Source organism: Eubalaena glacialis, chromosome 12 (assembly GCF_028564815.1).
Source record: "Eubalaena glacialis isolate mEubGla1 chromosome 12, mEubGla1.1.hap2.+ XY, whole genome shotgun sequence".
Lineage (NCBI taxonomy): Eukaryota > Metazoa > Chordata > Mammalia > Artiodactyla > Balaenidae > Eubalaena > Eubalaena glacialis.
Window position 1 is genome coordinate 54,600,375 of NC_083727.1, and position 26,554 is coordinate 54,626,928.

Sequence of the window (26,554 nt, forward strand, 5' to 3'; positions counted from 1 at the left end):
GCAGCGCCTCCCGAAGTTCTTCGTATACTTGTTTTGCAAGCTAACGGGGGCACAGAGGTTGCCTTCTGCCCAGTTCTGTGGGTGATGGAATGTCTTGTTCCCTGTTTGCATTGAGCATGGAATTTCTGAGCAGCTCTGCTCCTCGTCACATGTGTCTGCCATCCTTGGCACAGGCCACACAAGGGGCTCTGTCAAGTCTGATGGGAAGGGAAGCTCAGCGCCCTTTATGAACATTCTCCTTTCAGCCCGTCAGGCTCTAAAATTAGGCAGGAGTCGCTCTCACCAGACATTCCTCTCTGCGAAGGGCTTGCCCTTTACAGTTTTCCTTCACCTTGCGTGGAAGAGCACGTCCCATTACCCGTGATAACGAGAGTCCTGGCGTTTGCCTCAGAGAGCACCAAGTCTGAACCAGATTAACTGTGGGGCTGAAGATTGTTTGTTTGGGGAACTTAAACGGTCTCACATGTTCGAATGTGTTAGCAAAATTGATTTTATTACTAAATGTATTATTATCTCCAGAAAAGTAATCATTTCAGCAGAGAGAGCTGATCTTGTCATAACTGATGTCATTCTCTTGAAGAACAGTCATGTTCCCTTGGTTTGTTACGTTCACTTGCTCCTCTTTTTCCTTTAAAGGAAGATGTTTTTATTTCATCTATATGAAGCCAGATTCACATGTTATGACAGCTGGACATGCATACAGATATACATGCATATCCAGAGAAAGACCACTTGATATTTGGTGATGCCTCGGCACAGTCATGCAGACAATAGGGATGGTCATTTCTGACATTTTTTTTTAATTAATTAATTACTTTATTTATGGCTGTGTTTGGTCTTCGTTTCTGTGCGAGGGCTTTCTCTAGTTGCGGCAAGCAGGGGCCACTCTTCATCGCGGTGCGCGGGCCTCTCACTATTGCGGCCTCTTCCGTTGCGGAGCACAGGCTCCAGACGCGCAGGCTCAGTAATTGTGGCACACGGCCTAGTCGCCCCGCGGCATGTGGGATCTTCCCAGACCAGGGCTCGAACCCGTGTCCCCTGCATTGGCAGGCAGACTCCCAACCACTGCGCCACCAGGGAAGCCCTGACATTTTTGACTTATATAAAGTATAAACCTTTTCTCTCTTTTCCTCAAGAGTTTTTTAATTTAAAGGATTCAGATCAAGGATTAGTGAGCTCTTATCTGTCAGTCATTCATTAGAATAATGGTTTTAAATGTGCAAAATTAGAAGCTGCTTTAAATTGATTACTTATCAAGTTGGGGTTAGTTTTTCTTATGATTCTCTCAAGCGTTTTTTGTTTCATTTCTGAAGTGAATTGTGCCTTTTAAAAATACTACTGAAACTGAATTTTTTTAGTAGAATGGCATGGCAGGATATAGTGGGATTTTTATTATTGTTTTAATAATCTGTCCTCAAGGTGGTAACACTGATGACTGTTTGGAGAAGGATCATCTTTCTAAGCAGACCCATTCTGCTTTAAAAAATAATAAGTAATAACTCCTGTATCTGGAATATGGCTTTTGACATGCTTGAATGAATCTCCTTTTCAAGAGGGTAACAAAAACTAAAAAGCGAATAAAGCATAGTATCTTTGCCAGAATACTTGTCCCCTGGATTCCCTAGAGGCCAGTGATCATTATCTTGGGGGTGGGGGTGGGGAGAATATATTAAATCTACATCAAAGTTTCTAACATATGCAAAATTTTGCATAATTACACCCAGTAAAGATGCTTACAAGGAAGTAATAGCTTGAAGTGAATTACTTTGTAATAGGGTAGAAAAAACTCTGGACCAGGGACTTGGTGTTAATTTTATGCAAGCTAGCAGTGTTATCTGGCAGTTATCTTTATGGATCTTGGGTTTCTCATTTCTAAAATAAGAGAGGGTGACCAGCTAGGTGAGGTCCCAGAGTGACATTCTCTCCTTGTATCTGAAACATTTATTTATTTATTTATTTATTTTTGTTTTTTGTGTGTTGGGTCTGCGTTGCTGTGTGCGGGCTTTCTCTAGTTGTGGCGAGCGGGGGCTACTCTGTTGCGGTGCACAGGCTTCTCATTGCGGTGGCTTGTGTTCTTGGAGAGCACGGTCTCTAGGTGCGTGGACTTCAGTAGTTGTGGCATGTGGGTTCTTCCCAGACCAGGACTTGAACCCATGTCCCCTGCATTGGCAGTCAGATTCTTATCCACTGTGCCACCAGGGAAATCCCTAAAACATTTTAAATACCCAGAATTTGGAATGATCATCTTGATTCCCCAGGGCTGAGAAAGAGCTGACACCAGCTTTCCTTCCCAGGTGGAACAGTCTCGCGACTACTTGAAAATACCCATCTCCGTCCTCTATCGAGATACAGCGTGGGCTTCCCAGAGGGTGTGCTTCCTTATTGCCTTGTTGTGCTGAACGTTCTTGGTTTTAAATGTGGACTAACATTGTTATGCTGCTGTGAGAGTCTACAAAATGAAGTACTTAAGTTTTAAAGAGGAGGAACACGGAATTAAGGCAGGAAACATTCTAAAGTCCGTGTTTGATCAATCTCTGGTTGGCTTACTAATGTCTAGAACTAACTGTGGCTTTGAATCGCTGTCGTGATGTTTATTTTTCATCTGTGGTGTCCCTGGTGAAGGCTGCATATCAAAACACGATAAAATAGTGCCTCTCATGTGGTCTCACGGGTGCTTCCAAAGACACTCCGTCTTAGATTCTTCAGTGGTGCTTGTGTCTGTGAAGGTGGACGGGTGTGCCAGGGGAAAGACCTGGTGCTGACACTGGTGTCACAGGCTCCTGGTTGGACTGGATCTACCGCACGGACCGTTTGCTCTGCTGCTGGCAGAAATGGGGAGGACGGGGCCCGTCAGCCTCACATGATGAGCTGTGGGACCTGGATGACGGACGGACTTTTTCTGTTACTCACGTGGGTGCCTGCCGGATCCCATGGGAGCACTTTGTTGTCCTGTCCGTTCAGGGTCCCATAAAGGCTTTGGCATCCCATCAAAGGTCTGTGCCCACAGTGGACACTCAAAATGAACGGATGTGTATTGTCAGCTCGCTCTCATTTGGTTACAATTATGAGGGGGAAAAGTCTTTTTGCTTTTTAGCTTGAACCTGGGTGGTGGTGTAGCAATAAACTATTGAAAATAGCCCATGGGTTCAAGCTTCAGCAGTTGCCTGCTCATCAAGCAGTAATGGCTTGTGTATCATATAAATAGATTAAATATATTATGGTTGTTGTGTGTTACTAATAATAGTTCGAGGCTCTACTGCTCCTACCACAGCTTCACTTAAGCCAGTGAGAGGAGTCAGGGAGACCAGGTGGGTTTGAGGCTAGCGTGGCAGAGAGTTCTGAGCAGGGTCACCAGCACACATGCGCGAGGAGAGGCCTGAGAACTGAAGTTGCCGAGTGATGCCTGGGCGTGGGGTCCTTGGCACAAGATGTAATTCTGAGAGCTGGCAGTTGGGTGGCTGAGGAGAGAGTGAAGTAAGGGACCACTGCTACTAGCCAAAATGAGAGAGCCCCACAGAGGAACCTGTAAGGTACACCTAGAGCACGTTGGCCTGGAGATGTAGACGGGCCACCCACCGTGTGATGTCACAGCCCTCACAGTGGAGCAACCTGAGGGGCTTTCTAACCAGCCCCTCATAGGGACCTGCAAATGTGGGCATGAAGGTCCTTAGCACGGAGTAGTTTATTGGAACTCTCTGAGATGGCAAATGGGGGATTTGCAGAGAGAAAAGAGAAGACCAAGTATAGAAAACTGCAAAACAGTAGCATTTGGCAGCAGGAAGAAGAGCTAGTAATGGATCAATTAGGAAGGTTGAAAAAGAATTAGAGAAATACTGCACCCAGGAAGCCAAAGAAGCAGTTGCCAGATAGGGATCGAAACAGATGAGGCCTGGGAAGAAACCAATTCAAAAATGGCATTTCTGAAAAATGGGGAAAAGAATTATTCTTTAGTAAATGGTGTATAATAGTTGGCTATTTGGGGAAAAGTAGTTAGATACCAGATCATATGTAAAAAGAAACTTCATTTGGATAACTATAAATGTAAAAATTCAAAATGAAAATATAGACAAATATTTTTACAACTTGGGGTGAGGGAGTCCTATCTGTATATGTGCTATGTAAATATATTCAAGATACCACAAAGATAGTTTAAAAACAGGCTATAGACTGGGAGGAAATACAAACAAAATATATGACAGAAAGAAAGGTAAATGTCCTTAATGTAAGAAGAGTTTCTATTAACTAATCAGAAAGGTAAAACACACTGAAAGGGTGGGCACACTTTGTTTCCTGAGGAAGAGATATAAACTGAGGAAGAGATATAAAATGACCAATTAACAGATGAAAATCTTTGCTAATTTAAAAACTGAATCTTAAAACTGGTGAGATGGTAATGTTTGCCTATTACACTAGCAAAAATTAAAATCCTTCTTAACACCCACTGCTAATAAGAAATTGACACTTAGGTAATATTGTCATTAGGAACTTAAGTTGATACACCATTTTTAGAGAATTATTTGTCAGAATCTATTGAATTTTTTTCAGTGAATATTATTTTTATTGGAGTATAGTTGATTTACAATGTTACGTTACTTTCTGCTGTATAGCACAGTGAATCAGTTATACATATACATATATCCACTCTTTTTTAGATTTTCCTATATGTCATTACATAGTATGGAGTAGTTCCCTGTGCTATACAGTAGGTCCTTATTAGTTATGTATTTTATATATAGTAGTGTGCATGTCATTCCCAATCTCCCAATTTATCCCTCCTCCCTGTTTCCCCCCATAACCATAAGATTGTTTTCTACATCTGTAACTCTATTTCTTATTTGTAAGTAAGTTCATTTGTACCATTTTTTTAGATTTCGCATATAAGCAATATCATATATTTGTCCTTCTCTGTCTGCCTTCATCACTCAGTGTGACAATCTCTTGGTCCATCCATGTTGCTGCAAATGGCATTATTTCATTTGTTTTTATGGCTGAGTAATATTTCATTGTATATATGTAGCACATCTTCTTTATCCATTCCTCTGTCGATGGGCACTTAAGTTACTTCCATGTCCTGGCTATTGTAAATAGTGCTGCAGTGAACATTGGGGTGCATGTATCTTTTCAAATTATGGTTTTCTCCAGATATATGCCCAGGAGTGGGATTACTGGGTCATATGGTAGCTCTATTTTTAGTTTTTTAAGGAACCTCCGTACTGTTCTCCATAATGGTTGTACCAATTTACATTCCCACCAATGAGGTGGATACCTCATTGTAGTTTTGATTTGCATTTCTCTAATAATTAGTGATGTTGAGCATCTTTTCATGTGCTTTTTGGCCATCTGTACAGTACGGACCATCCATGTGGGTCTTACTCTGTCCTGCCTGCCACAGACCGCTTGCTGCACTCTCCTCCGAGTCCCCGAAGCCCCCTCTCTGTCCCAGCTGATCTCCCCGCCACCGGTGAGGGGGCTTCCCTGAGTGCGGGAACCTTTCCTCTCCTATAGCTCCCCCCGCCAGGGGTGCAGGTCGCGTCCCGTTTCCTCTCTTTTTTCTTTCTTTCATCCTACCCAGTTGTGTGGGGATTTTTCTTGTCCTTTTAGGTGTCTGAGGTTCTCTGCTAGTGTTCAGCAGGTGCTCTGTGAGAATCGTTTCATTTGTAGATGTATTCTTGATGTACTTGTGGGGAGAGGTGAACTCCACATCCTCCTATTCTGCCATCTTGGCTCTAACTCCTCTGTTGAATTTTTAAATGCACATACACTTTGATTTAGCAATCTCATGTCTAACAACATATCCTGTAGAAATCATAGCATGACTATATAAGATTTATGTAAAAGGGATTTATTCCATCATTGTTAATAACAGAAAAAGAATAGTCTGAATAGCCTTTGGTGAGCAAATGGTTAAGTAAGTTTGTGTACTTTCATACGATGAAGTACTAGGCAGCCACTTTTTTAAATGAGGTAAATCTGGGTGTCTTTACCTGGAAGGAATTCCATAATCAGTAGCTGAGTGGGGAGAAGCCGACTAAGTTTTATCCCAATATTGGCCTGATTCTATGTACTATTGCCTTTTAATAATAACCCGTGTATGTGAATACATGTAAACAGATGTGTCTCTATAAGCATGTGGAAAAGTTCGGAAGGATCTACACCACTAGGGTAGAGGTAGGGATGGAGGGGCAAAGACAAAAAAATTCATCACTGCCCTTTGAAAGGGCAGTGGTGAGGACAGGACTGAACGAGGCAGGCACGTGTGAGCTGTGGGTGTAGGTTACTGTGGATATGTTTGATCAGGAAGGAAGCAGGAGACGGAAATTTAGTTTGAGGGACAGACATGGTGGTACAAAAGATCTGGGGCGTTGTTGTTGTTGTTGTGTAGGATAGGAGAAATTTGAGTCTGTTTGTATGCCAAGGACAGGGAGACAATACAAAAAGAAAAAGTTGTGGTAATCAGAAGAGTGTGGTAGTAGTGGACTTAGTAAGAAATGAATGATCCTTCTTTCTCCGGGGTTCAGAGAGTGAGTGAAGTTGGCAGAAGGTTTTTCAAGAACTCCAAGCAGATGGCCCCCATGAAGATAGGAAAGGCCAGATACAAAGAGTAGGGGATGCAAATGGGTGGTGTTGGGAATGGAAGAAAATGGAAAACAATGGAAACAGCTAGGAGATGTGCAAAATCTGCAGGTTTGGTCGTCCACCTCATACTTGTGGGATCAGAATTTCTGGGAATGAAGCCCAGGAAACTGCATTTTTAACATGTTTATCACAGATGCTTAGGCCCAACCAATAAGGTTCAAGAACCACTAGTGTAGATTATGAAGTGGAGCTTTTTGGTTTGGCCAGGTTTGGGAAGCAAATGGAAACAAGGAGTTTGCTAACTTTTCTTCCTTACCAGGCAAATCTAGAAAGAAACTTACCCACAAAGCCTCTCAAAGAAAAGTTTTGAAGGAGTGGCTTCAAGAGGAAATCAGTTTCAGTAAAGTCAAAGGAATGGAAAGAGCATAATGGAAAAATAGCTGGGCTATTTTTAATGTCTGTTTCTAAAATGTCCACATGGATTCCTTCCATAGTTATCAAAAGACTCAGGATTCAGTTTGCCCTTCTGTTGCAGTCAGGTTAAGGTTTATTGTCATCAATTGCCATTCCATAAATGGAAATGGCATAAAACACTGCTCTGTGTGTATATATAGAGATGTGATAAAGTCTGTATACATGTATATATGTTAAGTGTGTATGTTTATTTCAAGTCTGAAATAGACTTCTTTTAGGGAGTTGTCTTGAAGATGATTCTACTGTAGTCATCCTCACTGTGCCCTTTCACTTTTGGACAGCATTCACAGTGCTGTTATTTTAACATCTGACCCACACCAACTTAAAACTTGGGTATATTTTTGCAGCTATGGGCATAAGGGGGCCTTTGTGCTTTTGATTGTATTCCACAAGGATGCCTCTGTCCTGGAGCCAGATGGGAGCACTGCAGACCGAGGTGCAGGCACTAGAAAGCCTACAGGTGGTAGCAAGCAAAGTAGTGCCAGAGGAGGAAGCCCCGAAATTGCCCCGAAACAAGAAGACAGAGCACTTTGCAAACAGGAGGCTCTGAGGGTCAGCTTAGTAGGGACAGAAGTGCACCAGTCCAGCTGACCGGGTGAAGAGTAGGACGCAGAAGGGGAGTTGCCTGAGGAGGGCTCAGCCGGGCTGGAGAGGGATTAGGTGCCGGGGCTGGGATTTGAGGATAGGTGGGAAGTTGGGAGGTAGCCGGGGGGAACGCTATTTTTTAAGCGGATGATTCAGTTAGGGTAGAATCATGTGAGACAGTTTGCTCCCCTGCCCACCCGCCCCCATGCTGTCTCCTCTGTGGTTAGAACGCGCCTACCTGAGGGCCTGGGTTTTAGCTCATTAGCCCCAGCCAGTCGCCTGTACCTCTTGCTCTGCATTTGCTTGTACCGCCCGTAGTTACTCTCTATTAGTGGCTCCTAACTGGCACTAAATAACTTTAACTAAAACCCTGTCTCCTCTGATAACTTTGAACTCTGCCATGTATTCTCCATAATTCCTAAACAGTCAACTTTACATACATCTCAGTATTTCTCTCCAAAGTCAGAAGCAAATGCTTGTTATACTGTTCCTTGGCAGGTTTCAAAAAACGACCAGACTTGCAGGCATTAATGGTGGCCATGTAGTGCCTTTCTCCAAATGTGCCTCGCCTCCCCCCTCTCCCCTGCCCGCCCCGCACTGTTTATTCCCAAGAACTTTGTGGACACTTTCCACGATAGAACTGCTACCTTAAAAAGCTTTGGATAGAATATGGCTCCAAGTCACACTACCTGTGGAGGTTTATGTCCTTGACTGTGATGTGTGAGGTCAGCAAGACGTTTCTAAGCTGGGCACTTTCCAGGTGTCATTTGGGATAAAGATACCACGTTTGACCAGAGAAAGCTATTTACAGATTGTCTGTCTGGAAGAAGCCATTATCAGCTTTGGGTGACTCAGTGCTTATTCTATGGCTTACCGTTTGAATAACATTTCATGTTCTCTTTCTAATCCTTTTTCTCTTATTCCTTTTATCCAAAAAGTAATGAATCTAGAAATGTTAACTGAACTTACCAGATTCAGGAAGGTTTGATGAGCCTTAATTATCAATACTGGAGAAAGTGTCTTTGTTTAATCAGAAACAATAGGATTTCTATGTTGCTCATTATCTACTCTCTAAAGCTAACATATGTTTTGTTGTTGCTAACATTTAATTAATAGTTGGACATAGGAAAGTGAAGACGAGTTGAGTGTCTTAACATTTAGAGAGGAAGTTGAATATGAAATGTCTTTCCTAGAAAAAAAGTCTTCCTGGATTGGATTGTTTGGCAGAAGAGCCAAATCTGAGTTTCCACTGCCGGGAGGGATGCTCGGGAGCAGAGGACTGAATGCCTGTTCTCTTATATGGGCCTCATGGAGACCCTAAGAGGTGGGCACGGTGGCCACATTTTAGGGATAAAGAACTAAAGCTGAGTGAGGACAGACTTGCCAGGGGTCACCGAGCTTTTGAGAGTGGAAGAAGAATTCAAAGTCAAGTCTCGCTATATTCACTACTCCACACTGTCTCCATAAAAACTGAAATATGCTTCACCATCAACTAGCCCTTTAGTGGTACTGGATTTTCACTGTGCTACTCTACATCTTGAAGAATTTACTACCTGTCTGTTTTTCCCATGTAAAAGCATGCAAGTGTTTACTCAGGAATGCTAAATCTAGCTGTTCTGCTTTCTTTTGTTCTAGGTTTTTTACCCTAGCAAGGATGGTACGAAGATTCCAATGTTCATCGTGCATAAAAAGGGCATAAAATTGGATGCCTCTCATCCCGCTTTCCTATACGGCTACGGCGGCTTCAACATATCTATCACACCCAACTACAGGTAAGCGTGGCACCTCGGAACTTCAGCGTGTATCTGATCTTCTCCGGACAGTGAGGAGAAACCAGAGACTGGTCTACTGCCTCTGCACCTGAGCCCCATCCCCTTGGTCCCCACAGGGGAACCTGGATCAAGACAACACTGATTCCTGAGCAGAGCTTATCTTTGTTCATTTGTGCAACAAGTATTCGTTAAGCCTGCTCTGTGTTGGGAAGTGAGATGAGTAAGGAAGTGTCCTTACACCATTTTCTTCCCTGAACCAGTGGATATGCTGGTAGTTTCAGTAGAGACCATCTGAGGTATAGGAAAAATGTTGAAGAGAGGACCACATGGGTGTATGGTCTGATCACCTACCTCAAACTCTCCTTTCCTCTGATCTTCAACATCCAGGAAATTAGCAGCCAGACCATCTTGAGCCTCAGGTTGCAGAAGCCCACAGTTTCCCCAGTTACTAAAAGGAAGAGTGAATAAATTTCAGAAAGAGTTCTCAAAGCAAAATTAATTTTAGTTAACAGCAAACAGAAAAATAACCTCATTCAGTACTGTTAGGGTCAGAGTGGAAAGAGAGGGAGGAAAACATAAAATCCAAACTTTCTAAAGAAGCTTTGTGCTGTAGTTTCTTCTGTTTATTTCTAGAAAACATTCTCCAGCCCTGGGCACTCCGTTCTTACTTTCTGGTCAGTGTGCCTGATCTCCTCTACCTCTCTCACACCTAGTTTCAACGTCTAAATTTCTGTAAAACTGGAAAATCTGTTTAAAATTCATATTTCAGAAGGAGCTTTCTTTTTTCCAACTTGAACAATTTGAAGAGAGAGATACTGGGAAAGATGGTAGCAGGGGCCATTACCGGGTGTGTAACAAGCACAGCACCATTCAGACCAGGGCTGTGTCACGTGGGTGGCAGTATTTTGGTTGCCAAGACAGTTGTTTAAAATGAGCTATACTGAATGCTCCTGAAAATGTATGAGCTTTGCAGTTAATCACTAGGCAGAAGTTGTAACATTTCACTTAAATCGAGCAATGTAAAAGTACTGGGCTTCCATGTAGATGACAGCACGTGCAGAGCATCTTCAGGGCTGTGGGTGCAGGTGCGGGTGTGGTGGAGGAGGACAGCGGTCCTTACTGGGCAGTGAGTGGCAGGTTAACTGTTTTTACCATCTCTCAGTGTGTCCAGGCTCATCTTTGTGAGACACATGGGTGGTGTCCTTGCAGTGGCCAACATCAGAGGAGGTGGGGAATACGGAGAGACGTGGCATAAAGGTGAGGTATTTTCTCTGCAGAAACACAAATAATGGCATAGTCCAAGCCGAGGGGATTAGGGGCAGAAAAGGATGCTTCCAAACACATTGCAGGCACCATTCCCCCTTTCAATTTAAACAGCTCAGTCTTTTCACAGTTTATTTTCCTTTGCAGTCTATTTTAACGAAGTATGCATTTTTCAGACGCATCTCCTACATACCATAATCAATTTTTTTTGTAGCAATGTATAGGGTACATTTTTATCTATCAATCACTGTCAAAAGTGAGTCTGGGGGATACTTTTGGTATTTATTGTGTCTCCTTCTCCTGTTAGCCAATAATGCTAAACAGTAAAAGCCAGGCTATCTCAAAACAGACTGCAAAAACAGGCCATTTTCTCTTAAAAGGAAAGAGCACTCTAAAATAGAGCTTCCCTAGTCCCAGTTTGGGCATCTTTTGCTTGTTTTCTCTGATCTTCCCAACATTGCTAAGAAATGGCATCCTCCTAGCATTGCTGCTGGGACTCTAATAAAACCTGCACGTGATAGATAAACACAAGAACACAGTCAGTCATTTTTCTTTTCTGGTTTTAATGGTTCAGTCCCTGTTCTCTGGCCTCCTGAAGCATGTATTCTAGTTGATTGAGGAAACTGCTCCTATATTCAACTTTATTCCCCAGATTATCATTCTTTAAAAAAAATTATGGCAATCTTTATTTTTAAAGCCCCATCTCTTCCTTTTCTCTCTATATGGAGCACACCCCGTCTCCCAGGCTTTTGTGTATCTGGAATGCATAGACTAACCAATAACTTGAAGAAGATGTTCTTCCCTTACCTTATTCCTGTGTTTGGGGGAGGAGGATGTGGGAAGCCCCTTCACTCCCACCGGCTCCCTGCTTCTCCCCTCTCAACATCAGGCATCCTGTGTAAGACAGTCTGCTGGCACGAGGGCGGCCCCCAGGGCTCAGGCTTGGCCAGCAGCCCGTGGTGAGGAGGCTCTTCTCCCGCAGTAGGAGCATCCGAGACCACCCTTCGGATCCGTACACCCACCTGTTCTTCTCTACCTCCTGAGGCCAAGGCTCTGGTTTTCTGCATCGATCAGATCAGCAAAGATGAGGGTAGATCTGTAAAGAGCAGGCCCAAGCCTAAATCCTCGGTCTTCAGCATGCACCCCAAGGACTGATGTCAGACAGCAAACTATTTGAGCATCTTAGCAAGAGTGAGTGTCCCAGGCTTCCCTGGTGGCGCAGCGGTTGAGAATCTGCCTGCCAATGCAGAGGACACGGGTTCGAGCCCTGGTCTGGGAAGATCCCACATGCCACGGAGCAACTAGGCCCGTGACCCACAACTACTGAGCCTGCGCGTCTGGAGCCTGTGCTCCGCAACGAGAGAGGCCGCGATAGTGAGAGGCCCGCGCACCGCGATGAAGAGTGGCCCCTGCTTGCCGCAACTAGAGAAAGCCCTCGCACAGAAACGAAGACCCAACACAGCCAAAAATAAATAAATAGATAGATAAAAAAGTGAAATTCTTAAAAAAAAAAGAGTGTCCCTAATGAACACATGGGCCCCCAGCCTGCTAGCCATCATTGGGCCAGCTGCTGCCAGGTGTCATCCTTGAAGGCTTTATTGATTGTCACTGTATTTGAAACAGCATAGACTTCATTGTATCATTTTGACTTGGACCTGATATTAGAGTTTAATTACACTAAAATCATACTATGAAACTGTGATAGTAAGAGATGACTAAGAAAGGGGGAATAAAAGTAAAATCTCTACACACCTTATGTTGGATGTACATCCCAAATCCATATGCTAAGTCTGGACCCCTTGACTCACCCAATTTCCTGGTTAAAAATGTTTAATGTACACACTTAAACACCCACCTGCACAGACTCCTGACCCAGTGGCCTTCTCCTCAAAGAACCCAAGTTCTTTGCCATAAAATTCCTCTGGTCCTCAGGTGTCCACCATGCTCTGGTAGGGAAGAGTGCCCTTGGTCTTGGTCAACTCTCTCATCTCTGTATTAATTATAACCAAGTTATTATCCAGAAGTCTTGGGGAGAGGGGATTTTGCAGCTTGACTGAAGCTAAAAGTTGATTACCTCTGTTTAGACTGATCATAAACTTTCTCCTAATTTAGGCAGTGAAAGGGCCTGAAATGGAACTTTTCTAGTTAGACCCTAGCATATTGAACCTCGATAAATCTAGATTCCATTCTGTTAATTGAGTTTAAAATTTAATGCTCTTCAAAAAATAGTCATATACCCAAAATATTATTATTCCTGGAAACTAAGTAATCCTAGCCATCCTAATTCACCAATAATTTCTTATTAAAATCTTAATAACAACATTTGTTTTGATATGAAAAAATTTCTTCAGTAGCACTGCTTCATCTTTAATTGAATTTCTGCAAAAATGGTTAATCTCAAATATCTAATTAGATCTATGTCTGCTTTTTGTTCATTTCATTGGCAGTTATTTCAGACATCCGTTCCTTTGTGGGCATGACTTTGACTTTTGGCCTTTACTTTTGGATATTACAAGGCCTTACAAATCTTCCTCTCTTTAAGTAGTTTCTTTGTTTGGCTCTACACTGGAATGGCTTCTAGATGAGAAAGCCCAGATTCTCTGAGGAGATGCTTGAGATCCTCTTCATTCAAGCCTAGAGAAACTAATGGGCTGCTCTGTGGCACCACGTCCCCACCTAATTCCTACCTAAGTTCTTTAAGTACCCATGGGCAAAGTCAGAGAGCTTCCTTCTCTTAATCACGTCCCCAACTCAGACTCCTGCAGAGAGGAGGGGTGTGAAGTGCACCTCTCTGCACAGAGCACTTTCTTTTTTTTTTAAATTAATTTATTTATTTTATATTTTATTTTTGGCTGCGTTGAGTCTTCGTTGCTGCGCACGGGCTTTTCTCTAGTTCTGGTGAGCAGGGGCTACTCTTCGTTGCGGTGCGTGGGCTGCTCATTGCGGTGGCTTCTCTTGTTGCAGAGCGTGGGCTTCAGTAGTTGTGGCGCACGGGCTCAGTAGTTGTGGCTCGTGGGCTCTGGAGCACAAGCTCAGTAGTTGTGGTGCACGGGCTTAGTTGCTCTGCAGCATGTGGGATCTTCCTGGACCAGGGATCGAACCCATGTTCCCTGAACTGGCAGGCAGATTCTTAACCACTGCGCCACCAGGGAAGTCCACGCAGAGCACTTTCATCTTCCCAGGGAGGGGGCAGCGCGCTCATCCCCATTGTCACATGCTGTGTGGAACTCGAGGACTGGACTCTGCTCTGGGTCTTGTGTCAGTTTTGAGTCCAGCTCCTCCCAAAACACAGGTTCTTTTTGTTGACATGCTTTCACATTTTCATTCTCATGGTTGTCTGACGTCATAACAGATCATCTCTTCCCTTTGGGGCATTTGCCTTCTCAGTTCTAAGAGGTTTTAGAAAAATACAAAGGCACCATATGGATTGGCAGTTGTGGTACTGATGATGGATTTCCACAATGCATAACAAAATTTAAATTGAGGCATTTTTCTAAAATGTAGTGTTAGTCCATTGTGTTTAAAGTTGATCAGTAGTTGAAACTATGCCCTATCGTCATTCGAATTCCCCTTAGGAAAAAAAAATCACATTTTAACCTGTTTTGTTAATTAACTATCTTTCACTTTGGCACATTGTAGGTGGTATCTTGGCCAACAAACAAAACTGCTTTGATGACTTCCAGTGTGCTGCTGAATATCTTATCAAGGAAGGTTACACGTCTCCCAAGAGGCTGACTATTAATGGAGGTTCAAATGGAGGCCTCTTAGTAGGTGAGAACTGGGTTTTTTATTCATTGTACTTTACTAGTGAACTCTTGGAGTTTTCAGATACTCTGGTTTACTTTGGCTCATGGATGGGAGCAGTGGTACAGAAAAAGCAAAACCCATTTGTATTTGGGCATCTAATTAATGACATTTGAAGACATAACTACTGACTCAACTCTTCATAGCCTGAAAAACCATTCCTCCTCCCTGTTCTGAGTTCTATTGGACTGGACCGCAATTCTTACCCTTCCCTCTCCCCCTCCCCACAGACTGGACCCACAGGTCTCTAGGGTTCAGTCAGCACATGACTGAGCCTAGTAACACACCTCTGACTGTGTTACCCAGAACTTGTAAGCTGTGATCATCACTAAACATTTGTTGAATACCTATGCCATGGGATGCTAGATGCTGTGGGTGCAGAGAAATAAGTCATGAAGGAAAATGAGGTACATGCAAAGATGGATCCACAGCTTCATAGTAATGAAATAGTTCACAGTAATAGTTCACCCTTGCTGAGCACCTTGCCAGGCCCAGTGCTGAGCCCTTGACATGCATGTGGCCTGGGAGATGGGGACAGGTATTATCCCCATTTTACAGAGGAGGACACTGGGGCACTGAGAGGTTGAGTAGCTTGCTAGTGTGATGGTAGTGCTGGGGTTGATGCTTAGCGCTGTGGCTTCAGATTCTGCTCTTTTAACCTCTATGTGGCCCTGCCTCTAAGTGGATTTTCCTAATTTTTGGTAGTTAATGAATTTTTACTTTGCTTTTCGTCTCTCAACAGTACTTAACATTGTAATGAACATTTATAGTGGTCCTGAACTTTGCTTGCTGGGTCCTACATCCAGTGTCATTAGGATATGAGGGGCCATTGTACAAATGGAGAATAGCACAAATAGACTCGACCTAAAAAGCACATGTGACAATTTTTAGCTTTCAATCCACTGTTGTCAGGGGATCTTGACACATTCACTCCATTTCCTTGTCTTTGAAATGTACTGACTTGTGTCAAAACCTGAATTCCTGTCCTTATTACTTCTTTACCCCAATGGAATATAGTCTTGAAAAAAACATTTTCCCATGGAGGTAAAATATATATATGTCCAAATAATTTGTTTAAATTTGGAAAGGGTAGAGATGTGGCTGAGATGGCAAAGTAGGAAAACCCCTGAGCTCACCTCCTTCCACGGGCACACCAAAATTACAACTATTTACAGAACAACTATGTATGAGAACACCCTGAAGACTAATAGAAAAGATTTTCCACAACCAAAGATGTAAAGAAGGAACCACAATGAGATGGGTAAGGAGGGGCAGATGCACAGTATAGTCAAGACCCACAACCTCGGGCAGGCAAACCACAAATGGGAGGATAATCACAATTGCCGAGGTCCTTCCCAAGGAGAGAGGGGTTTGAGACCCACATCAGGCTCCCCAATCCAGAGGTCCTACACCAGGAAAATGAGCCCCTAGAACATCTGGCTCTGAAGGCCAGCAAGGCTTACTTTGATGAGAGCCAGAGGGCTGTGGGAAATAGAGACTCCACTCTCAAAGGGTGCACACAAAATCTCACATGCTCTGAGTCCTGGCACAGAGGCAGTCATTTGAAAGGAGCATGGTCAGATTCCCTTGCTCACCTTGAAGAGCCTCCCAGAGGGGCAGGAGGCAACTGGGACTCCTACTGGGGACACAGGTGCTGGTGGCAGACATTTTGGGGAACTCATTCTACCACAGGGACACTGGTGCTGACAAGCACCATTCTGGATCCTCTCTCTGGCTATTAGCACTCCACCACCAGCAGACTGGCACCAGCTCTGGTCATGCAGAGATCAGGCCTTGCCTATCAGCATGCCCAAAGTAGTTGGCCCTGCCACAACAGAAGGGCCCGTGCAGCCTACATAGGAGGCACCCCTAGAGCATGTAACTCTGGTCACCAGAGGGGAGTCTGCTGCTGGGCCCTACAGGATATCACCTATATTAAGGATACTTATCCAATCTCAGAAAACATAACCAACCCACCTAATACACAGAAATAAACAGAGAATTAGGCAAAATTAGAAGACAGAACTATGTTCTTAAACTAAGGAGCAAGATAAAACCCCAGAAAAAGAACTAAGCAAAGTGGAGATAAGTAATCTTATCCAATAAAGAGTTCAGGTAATGATTATAAAGATGCTCAACAAACTCAGGAGAAGAATGGATGAACACAATGAGACATTTAACAGAGAGTTAGAAAATATAAAGAAGAGCCAAAACGAGGTGAAGAATACAATAACCGAAATAAGAAATATACTAGTAGGAATCAACAATAGATTAGATGATACAGAGGAATGGATCAGAGACCTGGAAAACAGAATAGTGAAAATCATCCAAGCTGAACAGAAAAAACAATTCTAAAAAATGAGGATAGCTTAAGAGACCTCTGAGACAACATCAAGCAAACTAACATTCATATTTTAGGGGTCCAAGAAGGAGAACAGAGAGAGGGGCAGAGAACTTATCTGAATAAGTAGCTGAAAACTTCCCTAACCTGGGAAAGGAAACAAACATCTAGATTGAGGAAACACAGAGAGTCCCAAATAAGATGAACCCAAAGAGGTCCACACCCAGACACAGAGACTCTTAAAAGGAGCAAGAGAAAAGCAACTAGTTACTTATAAGGGAACTTCCATAAGACTATCAGCTGACTTTTCAGCAGAAACTCTGCAGGCCAGAAGGGAGTGGCACAATATATTCAAAGTGACGAAAAAACATACAATCAAGAATACACTACCTGGCGAGGCTATCATTCAGATCTGAAGGAGAGATCAAGAGTTGTACAGACAAGCAAAAGCTAAAAAGAGTTCAGGACCACTAAACTGGCTCTAGAAGAAATGTTAAAAGGCCTTCTCTAAGTGGAAAAAAAAAAAGACCACAACTAGAAATATGAAAATTATGAAAGGAAAAAAACTCATTAGTAAAGGTAAACATAAAGATAGTAGATCAGCTACTTACAAAGTCAGTAAGAAGTTTAAAAGACAAAGTAGTAAAATCATCTATATTCACAATAGTAGTTGATACACAAAACAAAAAGTTTTAAAATATGACATCAAAACATTAAGTATGGCAGGGGGGAATATAAATGCAAGATTATTAGAAAGTGTTCAAACTTAAGAGATCATCAACTTAATCGCAAAGATATATAGGTGGTTATGTATGAGCCTCCTGATAACCAAAACCAAAAATCAATAGTAGATACACAAGCAAAAAAGAGAAAGTAATCCAAACATAACACTAAATATAGTCATTACATCACAAGGGAAGAGAGCAAAAAAGAAGGAACAAAAAAGAACTACAAAAACTACCAGAAAACAGTTTTTTAAATGGCAATAAGTACATACCTATCAACAATTAATTTAAACATAAGTGGACCAAATGGTCCAATCAAAAGATAGAATGGCTGAATGGATAATAAAATAAGACCCAATTATATGCTGCCTACAAGAGACTCACTTCAGATCCAAAGACAGACACAGACTGAAAGTAAGGGGATGGAAAAAGGTATTCTATGCAAATGGAAACAAAAAGGAAGCTGGGGTAGCAATACTCAGACAAAATAGATTTAGACAAAGTTTGTAACGAAAGACAAAGAAGAGCATTACATAATGATAAAGGGGTCAATACAAGAAGAGGATATAACATTCATAAATATTTATGCACCCAGGAGAAAAGGGAAGCCTCCTACACTGTTGGTGGGAATATAAATTGGTACAATCACCATGGAGAACAGTATGGAGGTTCCTTAAAAAACTAAAAATAGAACTATGATATGATCCAGCAATCACACTCCTGGGCATATGTCTGGAGAGAACCATAATACGAAGAGATATGTGCACCCCAGTGTTCACTGTGGCACTATTTACAATAGCCAAAACACAGAAGCAACCTAGATGTCCATCAACAGAGGAATGGATAAAGACGACGTGGTACATATATACAATGGAATATTACTCATCCATAAAAAAGAATGAAATAATGCCATTTGCAGCAATGTGGATGGACCTACAGATTGTCAGACAGTGCAGTAAGTCAGACAAATATCAATATGATATCACTCATATGTAGAACCAAAAAAAAAAAATGATACAAATGAACTTGTTTACAAAACAGAAGCAGATTCACAGATCTCAAAATCAAACTTACAGTTACCAGAGGGAAAAGGTGTGTGTGTTGGGGGGATAAATTAGAAGTTTGGGATTAACAAATACACACTACTATATATAAAATAGATAATCAACAAGGACCTAATGTATAGCACAGGAAACTCTACTCATATTCTGTAATAACCTATATGGGAAAAGAATCTGAAAAAGAATGGATATATGTATATGTATGAATGAATCACTTTGCTGTACACTTGAGACTAACACAACACTAAATCAACTATAATATAAAATAAAATTTTTAAAGATATTTATGCACCCAACATAGGAGCACCTAAATGTACACGGCAAATATTGACAGACAAAGGGAGAAGTCGAGAGTAAAACAATAACAGGGAACTTTAATACTCTACTTACATCAGTGGATAGATATTCCAGACAGAAAATCATTAAGGAAATACTGGCTTTAAATGACACATTAGATCAGATGGACTTTAAGAACATTCCACCCAAAAGCAGCAGAATACACATCCTTTTCAAGTGCACATGGAACATTCTCCAGGATAGATCATGCTAAGCCACAAAACACGTCTGACTAAATTTAAGAAGATTAAAATCACATCAAGCATCTTTTCCAACCACAACAGTATGAGATTAGACACCAACTACAAGAAAAAATACTGCAAAAAACAAACACATGGAGGCTAAACAATATGCTACTAAACAACCGGGGCGGGGGGGGGGGGGTCACTGTTAAATCAAAGAGGAAATTTTAAAAATACCTGGAGACAAATGAAAATGGAAACACAATGATCCAAAATCAATGGGATGCAGCCAAAGGAGTTCTAAGAGGGAAGTTTATAGCATTATAAGCCTGCCTCAGGAAACAAGAAAAATCTCAATCTAACCTAACACCTAAAGTAACTAAAATAATAAAGATCAGAGCAATAATAGAGACTAAAAAACAATAGAAAAGATTGATAAAACTAAGAGCTGGTTGTCTGAGAAGATAAAAAGATAAACCTTTTACCAGACTCATCAAGAAAAACAGAGAGAGGGCCCAAAGAAAATCAGAAATGAAAGAGAAGAAGTTACATCAAACACCACAAAAACGCAAAGGATCATGGGAGATTACTATGACTAATTTTACACAATAAAGTGGACAATCTAGAAGAAATGGATAAATTCCTAGAAACTTACAATTTCCCAAGACTGAATCAGGCAGAAATAGAAAGTATGAACAGACCAATTACCAGTAATGAAGTTGAATCAGTAATATAAAAAAAAAACTCCCAGCAAACGAAAAGTCCAGGACGAGATGTCTTCACAGGTGAATTCTACAGAACATTTAGAGAAGAGCTAACACATATCTTCTCAAACTCTTCTGGAAAACTGAAGAGAAAGGAGCACATCTGAACTCACTTTACAAGGCCAGCAGCATCACCCTGATACAAAAACCAGACAAAGACATCACAAAAAAAGGAAATTACAGGCCAGTATCACTGGTGAACACAGATGTAAAAATCTTCAAAGTATTAGCAAACCAAATTCAACAACACATTAAAAGGATCATACACTACAATCAAGTAGGATTTATCCTAGGGATATAAGGATGGTTCAATATCTGTAAATCAATCAGTGTGATACACCACATTAACAAATTGAAGAATAAAAACCATATGATCATCTCAATAGATGTGGAAAAAGCTTTTGACAAAATTCAGCATCCATTTGTGATTAAAAACTCCTAGCAAAGTGGGTATAGAGGGACATACCTCAACATAATAAAGGCCATGTATGACAAGCCCACCACTAACATCATACTCAACAGTGAAAAGCCAAAAGCATTTCCTCTTAAGGTGAGGAACAAGACAAGGATGCTCACTCTCACCACTTCTATTAACATTGTATTGGGAGTCTTAGCCCCAGCAATCAGACAAGAAAAATAAAAGGAATTCAAATTGGAAAAGAAGTAAAACTGCCACTGTTTGCAGATGACATACTATGTATAGAAAATCCTAAAGATGCCACCAAAGAACTAATAAATGAATTCAGTAAAGTTGCAGGATATAAAATTAATATACAGAAATTTGGATTTCTGTACCTTAAACTATCAGAAAGAGAAATTAAGAAAACAGTCCCATTTAAAATTGTGTCAAAAAGAATAAAATACCTAGGACTAAATCTCACCAAGGAGGTGGAAGACCTGTACACTGGAAACTGTAAGACACTGATGAAACTGAAGATAACACAAATTAAAAGATGTGCCATGCTCATGGATTTGAAGAATTAATATTGTTAAAATCACCCTACTACCCAAGGCAATGTACAAGAGTCAGTGCAGTCCCTATCAAAATACCAATGGCATTTTTCACAGAACTAGAACAAATAATTCTAAAATCTATTTGGAAACACAAAAGACCCCAAATAGCCAAAACGGTCTTGAGAAAGAAGAACAAAGCTGGAGGTATCATGTTCATTGATTTCAAACTATACTACAAACTCTAGTAACCAAAATAGTATGGTACTGGCACAAAAACAGACATATAGATCAATGCAACAGAATAGAGAACCCAGAAATAAACCCACACATATATGGTCAGTCTAAAACAGAGGAAGGAAGAATATACAATGGGGAAAAGACAGCCTCTTCAGTAAATGGTGTTGGGAAACCTGGACAGCTCCATGCAAAAGAGTCAAACTGGACTGCTTTCTCACATCATATGTGAAAATAAACTCAAAAAAATATTTAAATGTAAGAACTGAAACCATAAAACTCTAAGAAAACACAGTACACTCTTTGACATTGGTCTTCACAAAATTTTTTTGGGTATGTCTCCTCAGGCAAGGGAAACAAAAGCAAAAAACAAATAGGACTATAACAACCTAAAAAGCTTTTGCACAGTGAAGAAAACTATCAACAAAATGAAAAGACAACCTACTGAATGTGAGAAGGTATTTACAAACAATATATCTGATAAGAGGTTAATGTCCAAAATATCCAAAGAACCCATACAACTCAACATCCAAAACAACTCAATTAAAAACTGAGCAGAGGACCTGAATAGACATTTTTCCAGAGGAGACATACACATGGCCAATAGACACATGAAAATATGCTGAACATTACTAATCATCAAGGAAATGCAAATCAAAACCACAATGAGATACCACCTCACACCTGTCAGTGTGACTAGTATCAAAAGGACATCAAATAACAAATGTTGACAAGGATGCAGATAAAAGGGAACCCTCATGCACTAGTGGGAATATAAATTGGTTACAGCCACTATGGAAAGCAGTATGAAGTTTCCTTAAAAGTTAAAAATAGAACTACTGTATGATTCAGCAATTCAACTTCTGAGTTTTTTCCCAAAGAAATCAAAACCACTAATTCAAAAAGATATGTACCCCTATGTTCACTGCAGCATTATTCACAGTTGCTAAGATATGAAAGCAACCTAAGTGTCCACTGATAAATTAATGGATAAAGGAGATGTGTATATGTGTGTATAATAATACATACAGTAGAATATTACTCAGCCATATAAAAAAAGAATGAAATCTTGCCATTTGCAAGAACATGAATGGACCTAGAGGGTGTTTTGCTAAGTGAAGTAAGTCAGACAGAGAAAGACAGATACCATATGATTTCACTTATATGAGGACTCTAAGAAACAAAACAATTGAACAAACATAAAATAAACAGACTCCTAGATACAGAAAACAAACTAGTGGTTGCCAGAGAGGAGTGGGGTGGGGAGATGAGTGAAATAGATGAGGGCGATTGAGAGGTCCAAACTTTGTTATAAAAATATCACAGAGATATAATGTACAGATAACATAGGGAATATAGTCAATAATATTTAATAATTTTGTGTGATGACAGATGGTAAATAGACTTATCATGGTGATCACTTTGTGATGTATAAAAATACCGAATCACTGATTTACGCCTGAGACTAATATGTTTTAAGTCAGGTATACTTCAATTTAAAAAAAGAAGAAAGAAATAAATGGAAGGACTTCCCTGGCGGTCAGGTGGTTAGGACTCTGCACTTCCACTGCCAGGGGCCTGGGTTCCATCCCTGCTCTGGTCGGGGAACTAAGATCCCACAAGTCGTGTGGCTTGTGGAAAGAAATTGAGAAAGGAGATGGATAATAATCTTAAATACCGAGTAACTACAAATTTGATTTGTTCACTCGACAAATATTATAGAGCACCAAGAAGTGCTGGGCATTTTTCCAGATGCTGGGCATATGTCAGCAAACGAAAGAGACAACAGCTCTGCCTTCATGGAGCTTTCGTTCCAGTCAGAGGAGGCAGACGATATGCCCGAGGCCAGCAATGGGCCCCGGAGGCCCATGTCTGTGGCTGGGCACAGAGAGCAGGGGAGAGAGATGGGAGAGGTTAGGGGTGGGGGGAGGCCAGACCAGGCAGGACCTCGTGGCCTGTGCAGAGAGCATGGTTTACTCTGTGAAATGAGAAGCCTTTGGGGGAGTTTTGAGCAGAGAAGTGTCATGATTTGACATGTTTTTTTAAAATCGGGATCATGCATTGATCCCGTTACTGTGTAAGGGTAGACAGAAGGGGAGGCAAGGGCAGAAAAGCAGGAGCCCAGGTAGGTGGCTTCTGTCCCAGGGAGAGAAAATGGTGGCTTGGACCTGGGTGTGGCGATGGAAGTAGTGAGAAGTGGTCTGATTCTGGGTATATTTTGAATTTGAGCCAACTGAATTTGCATATGAATTAAATATGAAGTGTAAAAGAAAGAAGAACTAAGGGTGAATCTAAAATTTTTAATGGGAAAGGACGTTGAAAATACCATCTGATTTCAGTAGTGGGAGAATTGTAACTTACTGGTTCATCCAATAAAACTCCATTTTATTTTTGGAGTTTTATATTCAGGAATTCATTTATGCCTTTTAACAAACTAGGTCCTTTAAGGGACCTTCAGAGATGGAGTTCCTCCATCAGGATGCTGAGATGCTTATTTAAAAGAACAGATTCCAGGTTCCTGCGCCTCCCACCTCTGAGTGGGAGAAAAGGATCTGCAGGGGTAGGACTCAGGATTCAGTATCATGAATAAGCAGTGAAATCAGAACTGGGGTGGGAACAGTTTTTTGTCAGAGGCAGGAAAAGTTCACATCCCTTGACTTAACTCCTAGTCGTGCCAGCTTTGATCTTACTTCCTCCCAAAGCCTCCCCAACTTCCGTACACTGGCCTATGCCCTACTTCCATAGCACCCGTATTTTCTCAGCAGTAGTGATTGCCACACTATAATTGCCTGTTCACTTCTTTATCTTTCCCACTAAATTATTCACTGACATATCCCCAGGCGTAGTGCCAGGCACATGGCAGGTGTTCAATAAACATTTATTGAATTTTCCAAGAAATAAGTTTTCAAGTGTACAAAGAAGAGTATTTTTACAACAGGACAAGAAGGTGTGTCAATATCGGTTCGAGCTCTGAGCTGGGTTTCAGGCCCTATTCTGCTTTGGGCTGTATGAGCCATTTCTGCTTACAACACTTCTGACGCCAAATGTGGGAAGGGGGGCATACCACCCCAAACAATTCTCCAACTCTCCATACACCAACTGGGTGTCTTACAATTCAGTTCAATTCTGACACTACCCAGAGTTAGCACAGACCCAAAAGGGTAAGGGCTCAGTCCCATAGGGGTGCCCCCACTGCAGACACCAATCACGAGTTCTGGACCTCCCATACTTCTGACTCACAGCTATAAACTGGGGGTTCCCATGTCCCCCTCCTCTTTCCTTACATTTACCAGTTTGTTATAAGGGATAGAACTCCGGCAACAGTCAGATGGAAGAGAGGTATAGGATAAGGTATGGGCGGGCAGGTGCATGCAGAGCCTCCATACTCTCTGTTAGCGCACCACCGTCCCAGCACCTCCCTGTGTTCACCACCCTAGAAGCTCTCCAAATTTCATTGTTTGGTGGATTTTATGGAAGTTCTATTATGCAGGCAAGATTGATTAAATCAATAGCTGTTAATCACTAACTTGATCTCCACCCCCTCTCCTCTGCCCAGAGGTCAGGGGTGGGACCAAAAGATCCAATCCTCTAATCACATGGTTGGTTCCTTGGGCAACCAGCTCCCATCCTGAAGCTATCTAGGGACCCACCAAGAGCCACCTCATTAGCATGAACTCAGATACGGTTGAAAGGGGTTAGTTATGAATTATGAAAGACACTCCTCTCACCCTGTCACTCAGGAAATTCCAAGGGTTTTAGGAGCTCTGTTCTAGGAACTGGGGACAAAGACTAAACAGGTATTTCTTATTGTGTCACGATATCACAGGCTAGTTTTGAGATCCTGAACAAGTTCGTTAGCCTCGTGCATCACCTGTGAAAGCAACTGGGGATGGGAGGAGGGGACACAGGTTTTACAGAAAGTCCTAGAGGTTTTCATATAATGTTCCTCCACTGCGATTCACTTTGAGGAGTAAATCTCTACTACTGATGACAATACCCACCCCTCCGATATATTGGAAGGAGGGGGAAAAGCTTGTGGGCTGTTGGGCAAGTGATTTCTGATGGTTTCTTTCTGTGCTCTTGGAAAAAAGACAACCAGGGTTCTGAAAGCATTTAAGTGTTGTTTTGTTCTGTTTTGGTTTTGCTTATTACATAGATGTTTAATGATGGACCACCTCCCTTTTCTATCTTGATTTTTAGCTGCATGTGCAAATCAGCGTCCTGACCTCTTTGGTTGTGTTATTGCCCAAGTTGGAGTAATGGACATGCTGAAGTTCCATAAATACACTATTGGTCACGCCTGGACCACTGATTATGGGTGCTCAGACAACAAACAACACTTTGAATGGCTCATCAAGTAAGGTTTTAATTCATATTGACATAATTGTGTTGCTAACAATTTGATACCAGAATACTGAACATAGTCAAAAGGATAAATGTTTGACTCCATGCCCTTCAATATCTCATATTTGCATGTAATTTACTGCAAAAGTAGGGCAAGTGGTGGGAAAACCTGTCTTCCTGGTTTTGATCTGGTCTTTAACAAAAACAACAAACTACAAAGATGTGATGGGCAGAATTTTAAAGGTGGTCCTCCAGGATTCCTGTCCCCTGATTCTTCAGTCAACCACTAATCTAGGTACTTCTGTGAAGGGACTTGGCAGATTAAATTAAGGTTACTGATCAGCTGACCAGGATAAGGAGATTATCCTGGATTATCGAGTGGGCCCAGTCTAATGACAAACCCTTAAAGGCAGAGCACTTTCTCTGGTGGGAGTCGGGGATGCAGCAGAAAGGGAGATGAGAGAGATTGGACGCATGAGGAGGACAGGAGGACTAGAGCCACCATTGCTGGCTTTGAAACTGAAGGAAGGGGGCCTGTTCGACCTGAGATCAACCCCAACCAACAGCCATCAAAGAAACAAGGACCTCAGTCCTACAGCCACTGAATGGAACTGAATGCATTCTGCCAACAGCTGGAATGAGTCTGGAAGTAGATTTTTTTTCTAGAACTTCTTGATAAGTGCCCAGCTAGCCAACACCTTGATTTCAGCCTTGAGAGAGCCAGAGAACCCAGTTGAGCCAAGCCAGACTTCTGACTTATAGAACTGTGAGATAAGAAATCCATGTTGTTTTTAAAAGCTGCTAAATTTGTGGTAATTTGTTAATGCAGCAATTAAAAAATAATTTTTTTAAAAAGTCATTATAACTTACATATATATGGGATTTCTTTTTCTAAATTAAGAAATAAGGAAATGAAGAGGAATATATGCAAGAACAGTTAAACTTTTTTTGTGCTCTCAGTATAACCACATATATTTGAAACTACAAGTTGCATTACTGAAATATTCATATCCCTCAACACTTTGGCAATAACAGTGAAAAAAATGGCAAACATTTAGATTCTCAAGACTGCAAGCTACGTTCTCTTTTGGCTCTTCACTGTCTTTACTTCCCACATGTAGGGGTTTTTGGATTTTTAC

The 26,554-nt window shown here is 41.6% G+C and overlaps 1 protein-coding gene across 1 annotated transcript in view; it reads left to right on the plus strand.

Annotated features, from left to right (window-relative positions):
* Positions 1–26,554, plus strand: part of PREP (prolyl endopeptidase) — a 136,921-nt gene that overhangs the window by 107,004 nt on the left and 3,363 nt on the right. The window contains exons 11-14 of the mRNA XM_061206834.1: positions 9,271–9,407; positions 10,570–10,664; positions 14,310–14,441; positions 25,272–25,428. Of these exons, the coding sequence (XP_061062817.1) occupies positions 9,271–9,407; positions 10,570–10,664; positions 14,310–14,441; positions 25,272–25,428 (521 nt within the window). The remainder of the gene's footprint in view (positions 1–9,270; positions 9,408–10,569; positions 10,665–14,309; positions 14,442–25,271; positions 25,429–26,554) is intronic.